Source organism: Coregonus lavaretus (assembly GCF_964263955.1).
Source record: "Coregonus lavaretus genome assembly, chromosome: 20".
NCBI lineage: Eukaryota > Metazoa > Chordata > Actinopteri > Salmoniformes > Salmonidae > Coregonus > Coregonus lavaretus.
The window spans coordinates 7,304,985-7,323,832 of NC_140007.1; the positions used below are offsets into that span (position 1 = coordinate 7,304,985).

Here is an 18,848-nt window from a genome sequence, read left to right on the forward strand (position 1 = left end):
TGAGAACTTGTGGTCGATCCTCAAGAGGCAGGTGGACAAACATAAACCCACAAATTCTGACAAACTCCAAGCATTGATAATGCAAGAATGGGCTGCCATCAGTCAGGATGTGGCCCAGAAGTTAATTGACAGCATGCCAGGGCGGATTGCAGAGATCTTGAAAAAGAAGGGTCAACACTGCAAATATTGACTCTTTGCATAAACTTAATGTAATTGTCAATAAAAGCCTTTGACACTTATGGAATGCTTGTAATTATACTTCAGTATACCATACTAACATCTGACAAAAATATCTCATAACACTGAAGCAGCGAACTTTGTGAAGACCAATACTTGTGTAATTCTCAAAACCTTTGACCACAAATGTATATCGTACCATATATGTATAATATTTTGAACCTATGATGCAGTCAGGGATAAACGTTGCACTGTAATGTGAAGTGTATGTGCTCTGTGAATGTCTACTGTATACAGACAGAGTTATGCTCCGTCTAGGCGTAAACAATAACGTGTGCTCGTCACAGGTGTATTGGGTTAGGGTATCTTTTCTCCGTGGCCAAGTATATCTCTCTTGGTCTCGCTCTCGCTCTCGCTCTCTTTTCCTTCCTTTCTTTGAGATCTGAATGTCACACTTCAGATTAGCTTTATAACCTTTGACCCCTAGCTTCTGTGGATCAGACGGAACACTGTGACCATGGTAATGTGTTCCGAGTGGGTGAGGATCTCTAGGGCATTGGAGGAGTCTGCTTTCATAAAGCCCTTAACAGGGTCTGTCCTCCCTTATAGCTCAGACATTCTTTATCAAGATGGAAGTTAGGTCATACTCTCAGATAAATGAGAAGGGCATTGGAACAATGAGGGATAACCATGCTCCTCTTTCTGGTGTGTGTGTGTGTGTGTGTGTGTGTGTGTGTGCGTGCGTGTGTGTTTGTTTGTGTGCATGCACGTGTGTGTGTGTGTGTGTTCTTGCATCTGTAGCTGGACGCACGCTCAAAGTCTTGCTTATTGTGTATGGGGATGGATGGATTACTCCTGTGCTAGTCTGTGAGTGTCTCTGAGCTCTTCGTTATCACGGGCAAGCTTGTATCTCTGCACTGCTTTGTGAGGCACTCAAGTTCACTGTGGTCAGCTGACTCAGCCATTCCTTGGCCTCCCTCCTTTATCACTCTCACCGTCAGCGGCCAGACAGCTATTTTAGTGGGCCGCTTCCGAGGCCACAGTTAATCCGTGTCATCATGTCTTTGATCTCACTTCTGCAGTTAAAGCTATGTAGCTTAGTCTTATCAATGATGACGCTTTTTCTTTTCATTTAATCCATTTTAGAATAAGGCTGTAACATAACAAAATGTGGAAAAAGGCAAGCGGTCTGAAGACTTTCTGAATGTAATTGGACATAATTATGGAGATAAGGCACATTCTCTGATTCATTTCCTTGTCAGTCGGCAGCGCATCTTGTTAATTGGGACTTTTCACTTTAGCTGTCATCATAATAATAGGATTGTTTTCTTATTGGACCAATAAAGAGATTCGCCTGTAATTTTGTATACTTTTTAGCCAGTAGTTCTGAAAGTAGCACTCACGAGCCAAAAGTGATCCCCGAAAATTGTGCAGATATGTGCACCACGTCGTTGCTCTCTCTGTCTCTCTCTTGCCGTGTTCAAAACAACTGGGAACACGAAACTGGGAACTCTGACATTTCTGACTTCCGACTTCAGTGCGTTCAAAACAACTGGGAACTGAAAAAAATAAGCTCCGACTGGGAAAAATCTCTTTGAACAGTCATCCAACTCGGAATTCCAACTCGGGAACTCTGGCCTCTTTCTAGAGCGCTGACTTTCCGACCTGAATATCACTGATGTCATGATTTGACCTTGTATTTTTCTGAGTTCCCAGTTGTTTTGAACGCGCTGCTGTGTCCACTGAGCCTTTGTGCCCGCCCTGCAACCTCATTGGATATCACTGGGCAGGCCTTTTGCTAGCTGTCACTCAAATGCAAGGGGCTGAAGCTCATTGGCTAGAACTCAAACTGCTAGGGTGCTGGCCTATGTGGGGGGAAATGTAGGGGAAATGTCTCAGCAGAGCTTCAAGAAAACAGTTGCTTTCCAACTAGTGATTTCGTGGCTAATTGAGGTAAAACAGTAATTCTGCTCATAGATTACTCATGTAGGCTATGAACTACATATTGAGACATCCAGTCCGAAGCAGGTTTAAAAAATACTTTATTAGTCACCAAAGTACCAGAGCATGTCTTTAAGTCATCATTGTATGATTAGGATTTCAAAATTTTATAATTGGTTTATTATTTATAATTGGTCCCAGTTGGTGCTCGTTTGTGTGTGTGTGTGTGTGTGTGTGTGTGTGTGCGTGCGCGTGCGGGCGTGCGCATTTGTGCATGTGTGCTGCATTTCTGAAACTGTCAGACTGGTTGAGCTTGTCGCGCTGCCACCTTTCTTCAGCGGCTGTTTGGCACATAGAGAGGCATATATTTCATATGATCTCATTTACACACCCAGCCACCCTGCTTTCTGCACTCTATTAGTCCGTTTTTCCTCCTCCCTGAATGAATGTCTGTTTTATCTCAAGCACAGTTTTCAGAATGGAAAGATTAAACCCAGATTAAGGAGGGGGTTGATTATAAATAGTTATATCTCCAAGGGTTTCGTTTCTATAAATTCATGTCAAGGTCAAAAAGTTGTTTAAAGAATAGGTCAGATTTCTTCCTTTTGCCCTTTTTTGGAGAACATTGTGCAATTGTTGTTTTTGCGCCTTGAGAGTGAGCAAAACATTTTCCGAAAACTGATTTTGTGGATATGATTAATATTCATGTGTGACAGTGAAAACGAGAACCTTGAGGTGAACATAAATAGTGAAACTATAGGGCTAGGCTACTATGTTCAAATAAGGAGTACATTTCCCCCAGATTTCCCCGAAGTTGTTTGATATAAATAAACATGAGCAGTACAGATCGTGGGCAGTTTGAAATGTAATTGACAGCACTTCTTGCGCTTGGCTCTAGGAGCGATTGCAGGAGGATGATGTCACCACTTTCGCTCGGTGGGGAGGGGGAAAGGTGGACAGTCAGGTTCCAGGTACACTAAGTTTGTATAGACAAGTTTGGGGAGTTGGCGTGAGCAATGGCCGAATCGTCGGAGCGGGATACATAAATTAAGTCGCTGGACAGATGAAAACTGACTGAGGGAATAAGAGAACATGCATTGGGAACAAGTACTCCGATTGGATAATGGCAAGGTGAGAGATTGTCTTCGCTGCCTTGCAGTTTCTCTGTCCCTTGTCTTTTTGAACCTATCAGGTGTCTGTATTTTGGAGCATAATGGTTTCAATAGACTGGATTTTAGTTTCGTATAACTGTCTCAGTTACCGGATGCTGTGGTTTTGTCTTTTAATCATGTAATTACAGTGTGATGCCTGTCATCGGTTAGTCATATTGCGCAGACAGGTGAGCAACTGGCCAGTTTTGTATTTCCCAACTTCGGTGTACAAATACTTGTTGATTGAAAGATAACTAAATGAATCGCAGCCACGCTGTGATTTCACCAGGGGGCACAATTGACAGTGACAGAAAAATATTCTGGAGTCAACCAGCCTTTCTCTCCCCCTGGCTCTTCCCCATCCCTCTTGCCCCTGTATTTTCGGTGCACTGTAGCACGTGTCAGTCTCGGATGAGGAGAATAGCCCCAGGGCATGTGTTGACAGTTAGGTTAGACTACTTTTTCTGTCGCTATGCCATATGATTGATCTAATAATGTGAGGAATGAAATGCAAGCTGAATTAGTCACCTACACACTGTCAGTCTAGTTCTTAATTCGATTAAGTAGTGAGCATGGCCCTTGACTTTATCCCTATTAGAGTTGTAGTGCTCAGGGGATTCATGGTTCCCTGTCTTTTCTAACTCCTCCTAACTATCTGATCATGGAGTGCTATTGGAATACCACGTTTCCCATTTAGATAGGATGTTAATTTTTTTTACACTGGTGTTTGTTGGCAGAAATCAGGTCAATGGCTGAAAAAGCAAAGGTTGTCTGTAGGTAGCCCTAATCTGTGAAACAATGTCAACACTGTAATCGCAAATCCGACATCCTGTCAAACATGATGTCCTACATTGTACTGTGCACACTAGTGATTAGGTTCAACGATATTATCCACCTCCACCCATGATTAACAATTTTCTACTGACAAGAAATGTTGGATTTCCTCTATGGTTCAGCCTACATGCCATGCTACACAGTCAGTAGTGTCTCTGGGCATATGGAAGGAAATTGGTTATTTTTCAGCTGCTTCCTTCTTTCTGTTTTCTTTGTGGAGCCCATGGTATAGAAATATTGTGATAATGAATTCCCCCTCTCCTCCACCAGATTGAGCAGTTGGAGGTGGGTGGCTGGGCTCAGACCCCCCAGGCAGTGTCGTGTGGGGAGGATGGGTCTTTCCCTGGGGGTGACGATTGCACCCTGGACCCCCAGCGCACCAAGCAGGCTATCACCCAGCTGCAGCAGAAGATCCTCAAGCTCACAGAGCAGATCAAGATTGAGCAGACAGCCAGAGACGACAACGTGGCCGAGTACCTCAAACTGGCCAACAACGCTGACAAGCAGCAGAGTGCCCGCATCAAACAGGTGAGCAGAGTTTTATGATCAGAGTTTTTATCGTTTTGATATGAAACACAAAACAGTTGAATGACAATACACCAGACAGAACCACTTTTACTGGATAACAGCGCTACTAAATTATATAATATATGACTACAATATACAGTGCATTTGAAAAGTATTCAGACCCCCTTACTTTTTCCACATTTTGTTACGTTACAGCCTTATTCTAAAATGGATTAAAATATATATATATCATCAGTCTACACACAATACCCCATAATGACAAAGCAAAAAAAGGTAAATATCACATTTACATAAGTATTCAGACCCTTTACTCAGTACTTTGTCAAAGCACCTTAGGCAGCGATTACAGCCTTGAGTCTTCTTGGGTATGACGCTACAAGATTGGCACACCTGTATTTGGGGAGTTTCTCCCATTCTTCTCTGCAGATCCTCTCAAGCTCTGTCAGGTTGGATGGGGAACGTTGCTGCACAGCTATTTTAAGGTCTCTCCAGAGATGTTTGATCAAGTTCAAGTCTGGGCTCTGGCTGGGCCACTCAAGGACATTCAGAGACTTGTCCCGAAGCCACTCCTACGTTGTCTTGGCTGTGTGCTTAGGGTCGTTGTCCTGTTGGAAGGTGAACCTTCGCCCCAGTCTGAGGTCCTGAGCGCTCTGGAGCAGGTTTTCATCAATGATCTCTCTGTACTTTGCTCTCTGTATGTATGTGTATGTACTGTATATATGTATATATACACTGAACAAAAATATAAACGCAACATGCAACAATTTCAAAGATTTTAATGAGTTACAGTTCATATAAGGAAATCAGTCAATTGAAATAAATTCATTAGGCCCTAATCTATGGATTTCACATGACTGGGAATACAGATATGCATCTTTTGGACGCAGTTACCTAGAAAAAAAGTTAGTGGCCTGGATCAGAAAACCTGTCAGTATCTGGTGTGACCACCATTTGCCTCATGCAGTGCGACACATCTCCTTCACATAGAGCTGGTCAGGCTGTTGATTGTGGCCTGTGGAATGTTGTCCCACTCCTCTTCAATGGATGTGCGAAGTTGCTGGATATTGGTGGGAACTGGAACATGCTGTCGTACACGTCGATTCAGAGCATTCCAAACATGCTCAATGGGTGACATGTCTGGTGAACTAGGACATTTTCAGCTTCCAGGAATTGTGTACAGATCCTTGCGACATATTGTGTACATATCTTTGCGACATGGGGCCGTGCATTATCATGCTGAAACATGAGGTGATGGCGTCGGATGAATAGCATGACAATGAGCCTCAGGATCTTGTCACGGTATCTCTGTGCATTCAAATTGCCATCGATGAAATGCAATTGTGTTCGTTGTCCGTAGCTTTTGCCTGCCCATACCATAACCCCACCGCCACCATGGGGCACTCTGTTCACAATGTTGACATCAGCAAACCGCTCACCCACACAACACCATACACGCTTGAAGCCGGGATTCATCCGTGTAGAGCACACTTCCCCAGCATGCCAGTGGCCATCGAAGGTGAGCATTTGCCCACTGAAGTGGGTTACGACACCGAACTGCAATCAGGTCAAGACCCTGATGATGACAGCGAGCACGCAGATGAGCTTCCCTGAGACGGTTTCTGACAGTTTATGCAAAATGTCTTAGGTTGTGCAAACCCACAGTTTCATCTGATGTCTGGGTGGCTGGTCTCAGATGATCCCGCAGGTGAAGAAGCCAGATGTGGATTGCACGTGGTCTGCGGTTTTGAGGCCTGTTGGACGTACTGCCAAATTCTCTTAAACAACGTTGGAGGCGGCTTGTGGTAGAGAAATTAACATCCAATTCTCTGGCAACAGCTCTGGTGGACATTCCTGCAGTCAGCATGCCAATTGCACTCTCCCTCAAAACTTGAGACATCTGTGGTGTTGTGTGACAAAATCTGCAGATTTTAGAGTGGGCTTTTATTGTCCCCAGCACAAGGTGCACCTGTGTAGTGGTCATGCTTTTTAATCAGCTTCTTGATATGCCACACCTGTCATGTGGATGGATTATCTTGGCAAAAGAGAATTGTGAGAAATGCTCACTAACAGGAATGTTAACAAATTTGTGCACATAATTTGAGAGAAATAAGCTTTTTGTGTGGAACATTTCTGGTCTCTTATTTTAGCTCATGTTGCGTTTCATTTTATTCAGTGTAAATTACCACAGGCACAGATCAATGTGGGTGTGTCAGCCTGTCTCCTTCCTTATATTTCACAGAGCAAATGTTCTGATACATGTACTATAAAATGCGTATGTGCTATAAATATTAACCCACAAGTATACAAAACATTAAGAACATGCTCTTTCCATAACATAGACTGACCAGTTGAATCCAGGTGAAAGCTATGATCTCTTATTGTTGTCACTTGAAATCAGTGTAGATCGGGGATGGGCAACTTTAATGGGGGTGGGACCCACAAAAAAACTGAACTCATCATGAGGGGCCGCAGTGGCTCGTGGGTCTGCGTACCCATATCCTTGGACAAGACAAAAATGTAAGTGCCTTTGAACTGGGTATGGTAGTAGGTGCCAGGCGCACCGGTTTGTGTCAAGAACTGCAATGCTGCGGGCAACTTAATATCAGGAAGGTGTTCCTATAGTTTGGTATACTCATTGTAAATGTAATATAAAACACAGCAATCTAAATGTCCTATATAACTGCAGGTGTTTGAGAAGAAGAACCAGAAGTCAGCCCAGACCATCCAGCAGCTACAGAGGAAGCTGGAGCACTACCACCGCAAGCTGAGGGAGGTGGAGCACAACGGCATCCCTCGTCAGTCTAAGGATGTCCTCAGGGACATGCAGCAGGGCCTGAAGGACGTGGGGGCAAAGGTCACAGGCTTCAGCGAAGGCGTGGTTGACAGTGTCAAGGGAGGCCTCACCAGCTTCTCCCAGGCTACACACTCTGCTGCCGCCGGGGTCGTCTCCAAGCCCCGAGAGATCGCCTCGCTGTTCCGCAACAAGTTTGGCAGCGCCGACAACATCCCTGGGCTGAAGGACTCCTTGGATGACCCTTCAGGAGGCGAGGAGGGGTTGATGGGGGCCGGGGGGACGTCTCTGGGCAGCGCAGCACACCACCACCTGCAGTCCAGCCCCAAGTACGGCAGCGAGGATGACTGCTCCAGCGCTACGTCAGGGTCGGCAGGGGCCAACAGCACCACGGGGGCCCCCGGAGGCCCCCCCAGCTCCAAGGGGAACACCCTGGAGAGGAGCCAGAGCTCCAGCCTGGACATGCTGCTACAGGAAGTGCAGGAGCTGAGGGATGGCCAGGGGAGACTAGAGGAGAGTCTGGAGGGGCTGAAGAGCCACTATCAGAGGGACTACACTGTCATCATGCAGGCCCTGCAGGAGGAACGGTTCAGGTACGGAATCAAGAATCACTGTAGTCATCATGCGGGCCCTGCAGGACTAACAACTCAGGTACACACAACAGACTTTCTTAGCGAGAGAGAGAGAGAGAGACCTGCATGAAAAACTCCATCCAAAGATGGATAAGGTTAACATTTGAGAGGTTATCTCTAAGTGTTATGGATGCATGTATGTTTATTGTAAAGCTAGTGACAGTAACCTTATAGATACACACAAATTACAGAATCGCCATTATGCATCATTCAGGCAGAGAGAACAGCTCTAGACTACTAAACTTTAGAGGTGTTTGTACAGACTTTTTAGTAAAGACACTACAGGAACAGAGGTCGCCATTTAAGTATATTTATTTTGCACTGTCTCAAAGGGTTTGTCAAAACGCTGACTTAAAGCGGAAACCCTGAAACTCCCTTAAAGCCTGCCAAGTGTATGTAGGTGGCCAGACGAAATCCCTGCTCTAAAGGAAACAGGAAGAAGCACTTGGAGTCCTGAGCACAGGGATCTGTCCTGCCCTATCAAAGAGCTATCTTAGGGCATGTGTTGGTACTCATGCCATGTGTTGGTCAAGGGACAGCACCTTTAAACTTAACATATACCGTAGAAATGGAGGGAACCATGACTGTACCCTGGTGAAAGGCAAAAATGTATTGTATCTATTCAGTTCATTTTACTAGGTTTCAAAGAGACTGTGTTAGTCATGTATTACTAGATATTTAGCCTTTCTCAGAATAACTGAATCTATTACTCTATGTGATTAAATGGGTATTAAGATGTTAAGGGCCATTGACACTATGATTAATATGCACTTAACCCTCACAAGGCAATCAGATGGAGAAGGTTTAGATGGAGGATGTAGAAGGACAATAAACTTCTTGATGCTAGAAAGTTTTGCATTTGAAGCTTAAACTCAGTGAATGAGGAAAAGGACAGGCAAATTAACACAGACACAAGAGAGAGAGAGAAATATATACAGTGGGGGAAAAAAGTATTTAGTCAGCCACCAATTGTGCATGTTCTCCCACTTAAAAAGATGAGAGAGGCCTGTAATTTTCATCATAGGTACACGTCAACTATGACAGACAAATTGAGGAAAAAAAATCCAGAAAATCACATTGTAGGATTTTTAATGAATTTATTTGCAAATTATGGTGGAAAATAAGTATTTGGTCACCCACAAACAAGCAAGATTTCTGGCTCTCACAGACCTGTAACTTATTCTTTAAGAGGCTCTTCTGTCCTCCACTCGTTACCTGTATTAATGGCACCTGTTTGAACTTGTTATCAGTATAAAAGACACCTGTCCACAACCTCAAACAGTCACACTCCAAACTCCACTATGGCCAAGACCAAAGAGCTGTCAAAGGACACCAGAAACAAAATTGTAGACCTGCACCAGGCTGGGAAGACTGAATCTGCATTAGGTAAGCAGCTTGGTTTGAAGAAATCAACTGTGGGAGCAATTATTAGGAAATGGAAGACATACAAGACCACTGATAATCTCCCTCGATCTGGGGCTCCACGCAAGGTCTCACCCCGTGGGGTCAAAATTATCACAAGAAAAAAATCCCAGAACCACACGGGGGGACCTAGTGAATGACCTGCAGAGAGCTGGGACCAAAGTAACAAAGCCTACCATCAGTAACACACTATGCCGCCAGGGACTCAAATCCTGCAGTGCCAGACGTGTCCCCCTGCTTAAGCCAGTACATGTCCAGGCCCGTCTGAAGTTTGCTAGAGTGCATTTGGATGATCCAGAAGAGGATTGGGAGAATGTCATATGGTCAGATGAAACCAAAATAGAACTTTTTGGTCAAAACTCAACTCGTCGTGTTTGGAGGACAAAGAATGCTGAGTTGCATCCAAAGAACACCATACCTACTGTGAAGCATGGGGGTGGAAACATCATGCTTTGGGGCTGTTTTTCTGCAAAGGGACCAGGACGACTGATCCGTGTAAAGGAAAGAATGAATGGGGCCATATATCGTGAGATTTTGAGTGAAAACCTCCTTCCATCAGCAAGGGCATTGAAGATGAAACGTGGCTGGGTCTTTCAGCATGACAATGATCCCAAACACACCGCCCGGGCAACGAAGGAGTGGCTTCGTAAGAAGCATTTCAAGGTCCTGGAGTGGCCTAGCCAGTCTCAAGATCTCAACCCCATAGAAAATCTTTGGAGGGAGTTGAAAGTCCGTGTTGCCCAGCGACAGCCCCAAAACATCACTGCTCTAGAGGAGATATGCATGGAGGAATGGGCCAAAATACCAGCAACAGTGTGTGAAAACCTTGTGAAGACTTACAGAAAACGTTTGACCTGTGTCATTGCCAACAAAGGTTATATAACAAAGTATTGAGAAACTTTTGTTGTTGACCAAATACTTATTTTCCACCATAATTTGCAAATAAATTCATTAAAAATCCTACAATGTGATTTTCTGGAGAAAAAAAATCTCATTTTGTCTGTCATAGTTGACGTGTAACTATGATGAAAATTACAGGCCTCTCTCATCTTTTTAAGTGGGAGAACTTGCACAATTGGTGGCTGACTAAATACTTTTTTCCCCCACTGTATATATTCTTCTAAAATGTGTTTACCAGAGTCTGTGTGTTTCAGACAAAAAATAAGGAGCATCAAAACTGAAGGACCCTAATGAGGTTTGAGCATGTCTGCTGGTGACTATGTTCTGGCAATTAAACACACAGCTATGGTTAAACCACTGTGTTTGACATTTGCTAAGAGTCTGAAGCATAACTAATGAAGAAATGGATGAATGAATGAATGAGAATACAGCCTGGACTGAAGACTTTGTCTTGATCTTTTCATGACTTCCAATGAACTAAGTCCACTGGTTATTTCACACAGTTCCTGTGTTGAGACTGCTACCTGTATAATAACTCCTAGAGGAAACTTTATCGCAGGGATCATCAACTAGATTCAGCCGCGGACCGATTTCTTTTCTTGAGCGGATGGTCGGGGGGCCGGAACATAATTACAAATAATTTGTGGATTGCAAATTGACCGCAAGAAGCCCGAACAGATATAATATTTGACTGAAACATAATCATTTCAAACCTTGTTTACATTTGTATACGATCACGTATCTCTATTATGCGTGGTAATACTTTGGAACAGATTTCTTGAATTCAAATCACTTGGAGCTGATTTCCTGGTGTTTTTGTGTTTTCTTTATGTCCAACAAATAAAACGACCCGCGGGCCACCTGTTGGGTAACCCTGCTTAAAAGGTTCTGTGCAGTCAGCAGTATTAGGATGGTACAGCATGTTCAACGGTTGCTCCTCCTCCCCCTCTCTCTGACTCACCTGTTGTGCTTGTATCTTTTTATTGTTGCATTAAACCACCAGAGCATGTGGGTATCTGTTGTGTGTGTGCGTGCCGGTGTGGTACCAGAGGCAAGAGTTGTAGATCTTATTGAAATGTGACTCTTAAACAGGTTAGGTGAGACATAATGAGATCAGACTGCTGGTGTGATTCACCTAATCACACACGCACATGCATGCATAGACAAGCACATTGTGCATTTATTCACGTATTTCCTGAGACACATTTTGTACATATTCAAAAATACTCACGGACATATACAGCTCTCTTTTTTACCTGTTCAGTTTCTTTCCACTACTAATGACACCCATACCATCTTTCTGGTCTCCTCCCTCCTGCTGAGAGTATGTGATTGATCAGTGTCATCCTGCTGATTATCTGCCATTGGTCAGTCTTATCGGCAGACGAGTAAGCATGTGCTAATCAGCTCACAGATAGCCATCAGTCCAGTCAGTTGTCATTTATTTATTTATTTTATTTTCTTAGTCATTTAGCAGACGCTCTTATCCAGAGCGACTTACAGGAGCAATTTGGATTAAGTGCTTTGCTCAAGGGCACATCGACAGATGTTTCACCTAGTTGGCTCGGGGATTAGAACGCTCTTAACCACAACGCTCTTAACCACTAAGCTACCTGCCGCCCTCATTTGACCTGAAAGCTCTTTAGGTTATTTTTCCAGGAAAACCTGGGACCTGTGTTTCTCTAAAGGGGCACACACGAGTGCGTGTGTTTGTCTGTGTGTGTGTGTGTGACTGTCCGCCTATCTGTCTCTGTGTCTGTATTTCTGTCTGTGTCTATGTCTGTGTGAGCAATTAGACTAACATTGGTGTCTATATTTGGGTATGTCTAGGTGTGAGCGTCTGGAGGAGCAGCTGAATGATCTGACAGAGCTCCATCAGAATGAGATCCTAAACCTGAAGCAGGAGCTGGCCAGCATGGAGGAGAAGATAGCCTACCAGTCCTACGAGAGAGCCAGAGACACACAGGTCAGTCACACACACAACCACACACACACACTGTACACATACAAACTAAATAGCCAGACAATTGTATGATTGTGATTAATTTCACAAACACAATTTCATCTGAAGTAAAAAAAAAAAAAAAAAAAAAAAAAAAAGCCAATAATCTGTCTTCTGTGTGTGAGAGGACCAGTTTATTTTACAGTTCACAATTTACCTGGTATTTAAATTGGATGATAATAATACATGATAATGGCTTAATATTTATATTATGTTTCATTGGAATCCATAAGAACCAGCCTCATAATGTACCAGATAGTTAGATATTGTGTTGAGTTCGTTCAGATCAGTGCCAGAAAAGTAACCCTTGTTTCAATGTAATTTCTTATTAAATACCAGGGCATTACCAGCTAAAACAGGACTGTAAAATAACTGAAAACCATGTCTGTGTACCATAACCTCAGTGGGTTGTTTATCTGTAAACAGAGCATTTCCGTGTCTGTTACACACATCTCCTTTTGTCCTGCATGAGGGTGTGGGTGCATAACGTTGCCTTGTCTTTAACCTACACGTCCCTCTCTTGGATGTAGAGTTTTAATTGTAATGATCTTTGTTATTTGTCAGACGCTACTGTCTTTACTTTACTGCGTGTAGTAGTACTGTGTACTACTAGGTGTAACCCTTTTCTCTTGACCTATCCTATAGGAAGCCCTGGAGGCGTGCCAGACACGTATCTCTAAGATGGAGCTGCAACAGCAGCAGCAGCAGGTGGTCCAGCTAGAAGGCCTGGAGAACGCCACGGCCCGGACCCTGCTGGGGAAACTCATCAACGTCCTCCTGGCCCTCATGGCCGTGCTCCTGGTGTTCGTCTCCACCGTGGCCAACTGTGTGGTCCCCCTGATGAAGACCCGCTCCCGCTCCTTCTCCACCCTCCTCCTCATCCTCCTCTTCGCCTTCCTCTGGAGGAACTGGGACGCGCTGTCGGGCTGCACGCACCGCGCCCTGCAGCCACCCAGATGACCGCTTGGCCACGTGTGTTTCTATGACTACGCGTAGGGGTGGAACTCTGGCCACACGCACACACAGGAAGCAGGAAGAGCCTAACTGACAATGGGATGTGGGGGTTGTCTTGACGGACGCTGAGGAATGAGCCTATCGGTTGAGCTCAGTGAGGCGGTATTTGGACTGAGGAGAAAGTCCGGGTAGGAGGAAAGATGAGAATACCACTCAGTTATGACTTTCGTTTAGGAAGAATTAGACTTTGTTTACATTTTTGGAGATCAGAAATAGTGTTTTCTTTCTTTCACAGGTTGCATCCTCATACTGTTTTTATTTCCTAGGAGTTAATCAAGTATATTATTGTCGTTATTATTATTTCTAATATTATTTTTAATACATATTTGTTTTATTCAGTACCGTGTAGCATTAAGCTCCTCCCACTCTGCACAAAGAGAAGCTTGTCAGGAAACTGATTGGACGTTTACCTCAGATGCTCAGGCCCTCTGCAGAGAAATGCTACTCTGATTGTCTGCCTTTCAGGAAGAAAGTGCTCTACCTGGCTGTTATTGGTAGAATATAAAAAGATGAATGAATGCCCTAGCACTTTTCCCACCACGATGGGTTGATTCTGAGATCAGAAGGAACCTTTTCCACTGATTATCATTGTTTCCCGGACAATACTTTGAGTGTCACATCTAGAGACTCCTCGGGCTTCCGTACTGTTTCTACTAGCGATAATTTACATCCTTATAAAGTTTTATTTTTTTTAAATAGAAAGAGAGAATACATATTTTTAATTAGGAGAGGTGATATAATGACTTCTAGAGTGTGGAATCAGCTTAGACAAGAGGGAGGGTTTAACAGTTAGGACCACTCACCACAGAGCCACCAGAGACCATAGGTACAAATAAGGCCACTTTGCAGGAAATGTGGAGTTGCCATGATACTGCTTTCACTGATGCCCACCCATTGTGTCAGCTGAAGTCCATGTTGAAAAGGAATGCTGCTTTTGCCAGACATAGACAACTGTATCCACTGCCATGCTACTGTTGTTCAATGCGCTGCCTGTATTACGAATGTGACTCACTCCATCACTTACTGTTCTCTCTCTCCCTTTCACTCTCATTTCATCCCCCTGTTTCCTCCAACATTCTGTCCTATGTGCCAAAACTCTCCTGTTGCACCTGGTGTAGAAATAGGGACGTTTTTATTTTCTTTCTTGCTTTGATATGTACAGAGAAAAGACCCAGAGCAGGTCATATAGCCTTGTGGGGATGAGAGGGCAGAGCAGATGGTCATAGGCAAAATGTCAATTACACCCTATTCCCTTTGTAGTGCACTACTTTTACTGTGTATAATAGAGAATAGTGTGCCAGCATATAGTTCTCTTCGATGATCAGCCAATTGTACATACGGCCTACTTGTATGTCTCAGCTTGGATTTGAGGTGTATGACAAATCATCATCACTTTGTGCTTTATTAGCCAACTCCTCTGACACATGGTCATGACATTGCAGATGGATTTACTGAACAAAGCACAAACTGATATGGGACCAGGCTAACAGAATATACCTTAACAAGGCCACTTCTGGGTAATTGCTCTGAGACACTCTGCTAATGATCTGATGTGTGTTTCCTAATCCGGGTCCTTGATTTCTGCTGAATATGCCTTTTTATCCTCCCGTTCATCTCCTCAAGGACCTTCAGTCGAGCTAGCTGACATGAATGAGTCCATCTAAAGTCCATTCTGCAGCTCCATTAGGAGCTTGTTTTAAGATAATAACTGATAGTGGGAACTGGAGACAAGTGTTCTGGGACCAGGATTGTGAAACACTTTGTACACTTTGAGAATGACACAAATACTAATTTTCACAAAGTCTGCTGCCTCAGTTTTGATGATGGCATATACTCCAGAATGTCATGAAGAGTGATTAGATGAATTGCAATGAATTGCAAAGTCACTCTTTGCCATGAAAATGAACTTAATCCCCAAAAAAACATTTCCACTGCATTTCATCCCTGCCACAAAAGGACCAGCTGCCATCATGTCAGGGATTCTCTCGTTAACACAGGTGAGAGTGTTGACGAGGACAAGGCTGGAGATCACTCTGTCATGCTGATTGAGTTAGAATAACAGACTGGAAGCTTTAAAAGGAGGGTGGTGCTTGAAATCATTGTTCTTCCTCTGTTAACCATGGTTACCTGCAAGGAAACACGTGCCGTCATCACTGCTTTGCACAAAAAGGGCTTCACAGGCAAGGATATTGCTGCTAGTAAGATTGCACCTAAATCAACCATTTATCGGATCATCAAGAACTTCAAGGAGAGAGGTTCAATTGGCGTCAGGGCGCCCAAGAAAGGCCAGCAAGCGCCAGGACCGTCTCCTAAAGTTGATTCAGCTGCGGGATCGGGGCACCACCAGTGCAGAGCTTGCTCAGGAATGGCAGCAGGCAGGTGTGAGTGCATCTGCACGCACAGTGAGGCGAATACTTTTGGAGGATGGCCTGGTGTCAAGAAGGGCAGCAAAGAAGCCACTTCTCTCCAGGAAAAACATCAGGGACAGACTGATATTCTGCAAAAGGTACAGGGATTGGACTGCTGAGGACTGGGGTAAAGTCATTTTCTCTGATGAATCCCCTTTCCGATTGGTTGAGGCATCCGGAAAACACCTTGTCCAGAGAAGACAAGGTGAGTGCTACCATCAGTCCTTTATCATGCCAACAGTAAAGCATCCTGAGACAATTTTGCCTAAGAACACAGCCATGAATAAAGAATGGTACCAACACATCCTTCGAGAGCAACTTCTCCCAACCATCCAAGAACAGTTTTGTGACGACCAATGCCTTTTCCAGCATGATGGAGCACCTTGCCATAAGGCAAAAGTGAAACTCCCCAGACCTTAATCCCATTGAGAACTTGTGGTCGATCCTCAAGAGGCGGGTGGACAAACATAAACCCACAAATTCTGACAAACTCCAAGCATTGATTATGCAAGAATGGGCTGCCATCAGTCAGGATGTGGCCCAGAAGTTAATTGACAGCATGCCAGGGCGGATTGCAGAGGTCTTGAAAAAGAATGGTCAACTCTGCAAATATTTACTCTTTGCATGAACTTAATGTAATTGTCAATAAAAGCCTTTGACACTTATGGAATGCTTGTAATTATACTTCAGTATACCATAGTAACATCTGACAAAAATATTATATTATATATAACACTGAAGCAGCGAACTTTGTGAAGACCAATACTTGTGTAATTCTCAAAACCTTTGACCACAACTGTACATAGCCCCTCTGGCGGTTTAGGCTTAGATTCCGGATCATTGAAACAGATTTAAACCAAAAACTGCACTGAATTTGTGTCAATCTCATCTAGAAATAGGAATTAATGAAATTCAATGGACATTGTTGCACACCAATCAGTTTAAAGATACTGTTCATTGTTTTGATCTTGAACGTGCCCCAGGTGAATTGAATGGCTCCTGAGTTGACTTCTGATCTTGGTGTGACCTTGCCGTGACCTCTCTGATGTAGCGTAGGATAGGGTTGTGGGCTAAACCACTCCAGTGCCTTCTGATGTCCTTTTCTAAGTGTGGGACAATAAAAGTGCATTCCTGACTAACTCCTGGCTCTCTGACTTTGTGTGTGCATGCGTGTGCGCGTTTCTGTGTGTGTGTTCTTGTACCTGTACCTAGACGCACACTCATAGTCTTGCTTGTGTGTGTATGTGTGTCTGTCTGTCTGTCTGTCTGTCTCTGGTTCTCTCGTAGGATTGGTAAGCAATCATCTCCTCCATGCTGGCCAACCCCTGTTTCAGGTTGAGGAAGGGCAATTATTTAAAGCAAAGTCATGTTGTTAAACAGATTAATGAATTAAGAGATTCTTAAACAGCCTGGGCCAAACTTTGTCTGGATGAGATACATTTGAAATGTTTAACTGAGGAACAAAGTAGGCCTAAGCACTGTTAGTGTTTTATAGTGTTTAATGTGAATTGATTATAGAATGAATCAGTCCTGTTGAAGTTCACATATTGAGCCACTAGATGGCGGTCCTCTCCTATTTATAGCTCCTTAGTTGCCTGACATGACCCACAGATGATCTGTATGCTCAAATTGAGCCTTGAAACACAGTCTTTACAGTGGGTTAGAAATGTGTGTGTGTGTCCTTGTCCTTTATGTAGTGTGTGTGTTAAACATTGATTTATTTTCCATTCATATTCCCTAGCTGTTAATGTCAGAATGTCAGTCCATATGGGGTGGAGAGGCAGTGGAGTGCTGACGCTGTCCCTGTGGAGGGGTTGTTTCTTATCTGGCAGGAAACAGGTTGGTGGGCAGCGCACAGTCCCAGTCCCTGGACCTCAGAGAAAATAGCAGTCTCTCCCGCCAGACACCCTTTCCCTACTGCCCAGAGAAGGCTCAGGCTGCCTGGTGAGTGGAGTGTATGTTCTCTCACTCTCTCACACACACACCAATATTGTTTAAATACCTTTTCATGATGCACCACATTGCACATATTATGTGACCCATGCATGACAATCGCCCTGTAGCACTCACTTCTGTCATCATGAAGTGCTTTGAGTGGCTGGTCAAGGAACACATCAGCTCCACCTTACCACCCTGGACCCACTACAATTTCCATACCACCCAAACAGATCTATGGACGACGCAATCACCATTGCATTACACACTGCCCTATCCCACATGGACAAGAGGAATACCTATATGAGAATGATGTTCATTGACTACAGCTCATCTTTCAACAACATAGTCCCCTCCAAGCTCGTCATTAAGCTCAGGGCCCTGGGTCTGAACACCTCCCTCTGCAACTGGATCCTGGACTTCCTGACGGGCCGCCCCCAGGTGGTGAAGGAAGGCAACAACACCTCTGTCACGCTGACCCTCAACACGGGGGCCCCTCAGGTGTGTGTTCATCCCCCTCCTGTACTCCCTGTTCACCCACGACTGCGTGTCTACGCACGACTCCAGCACCATCAGTTTGCCGACGACACGACGGTGGTAGGCCTGATCACCGACGACGACAAGACAGCCTACAGGGAGGAGGTTAGAACCCTGGAAAAGTGGTGCCAGGACAACAACCTCTCCCTAAACGTCAGCAAAACCAAGAAGCTTATCGTGAACTACAGGAAAGGGGGGGCACACCCCCATCTGCATCGATCGGGCTACAGTGGAGAGGGTCAAAAGCTTCCAAGTTCCTCGGTGTGCACATCACGAGGACCTGACGTGGACCCTTCATATCGACACCGTGGTGAAGAAGGCGCAACAGCGCCTCTTCAACCTCAGGTAACTGAAGAAATTTGGCATGGCCCCTCAGATTTTCAAGAACTTCTATAGCTGTACCATTGAGAGCATCTAGTCAGGCTGCATCACCGCCTGGTATGGCAACTGCACCGCCCACTACAGAGGGTGGTGCGGACGGCCCAATACATCACCTTGGGCGAGCTCCCTGCCCTACAGGACATTTACACCAGGTGGTGTCTGAGGAAGGCCCACAAGATTGTCAAGGAATCCAGT

General features: G+C 44.4%; 1 protein-coding gene across 6 annotated transcripts in view; it reads left to right on the top strand.

Annotated features, from left to right (window-relative positions):
* Positions 1-16,939, top strand: part of LOC311147269 (transmembrane and coiled-coil domains protein 1-like) — a 62,837-nt gene extending 45,898 nt beyond the window's left edge. For all 6 annotated transcript variants that reach the window (XM_084183941.1, XM_084183945.1, XM_084183943.1 and 3 more), the window contains exons 4-7: positions 4,374-4,631; positions 7,318-8,015; positions 12,207-12,342; positions 13,024-16,939. In XM_084183941.1, coding sequence (XP_084040067.1) covers positions 4,374-4,631; positions 7,318-8,015; positions 12,207-12,342; positions 13,024-13,338 — 1,407 coding nt within the window. In that variant the 3' untranslated portion in view covers positions 13,339-16,939. The remainder of the gene's footprint in view (positions 1-4,373; positions 4,632-7,317; positions 8,016-12,206; positions 12,343-13,023) is intronic.
* Positions 16,940-18,848: the final 1,909 nt, after the last annotated feature.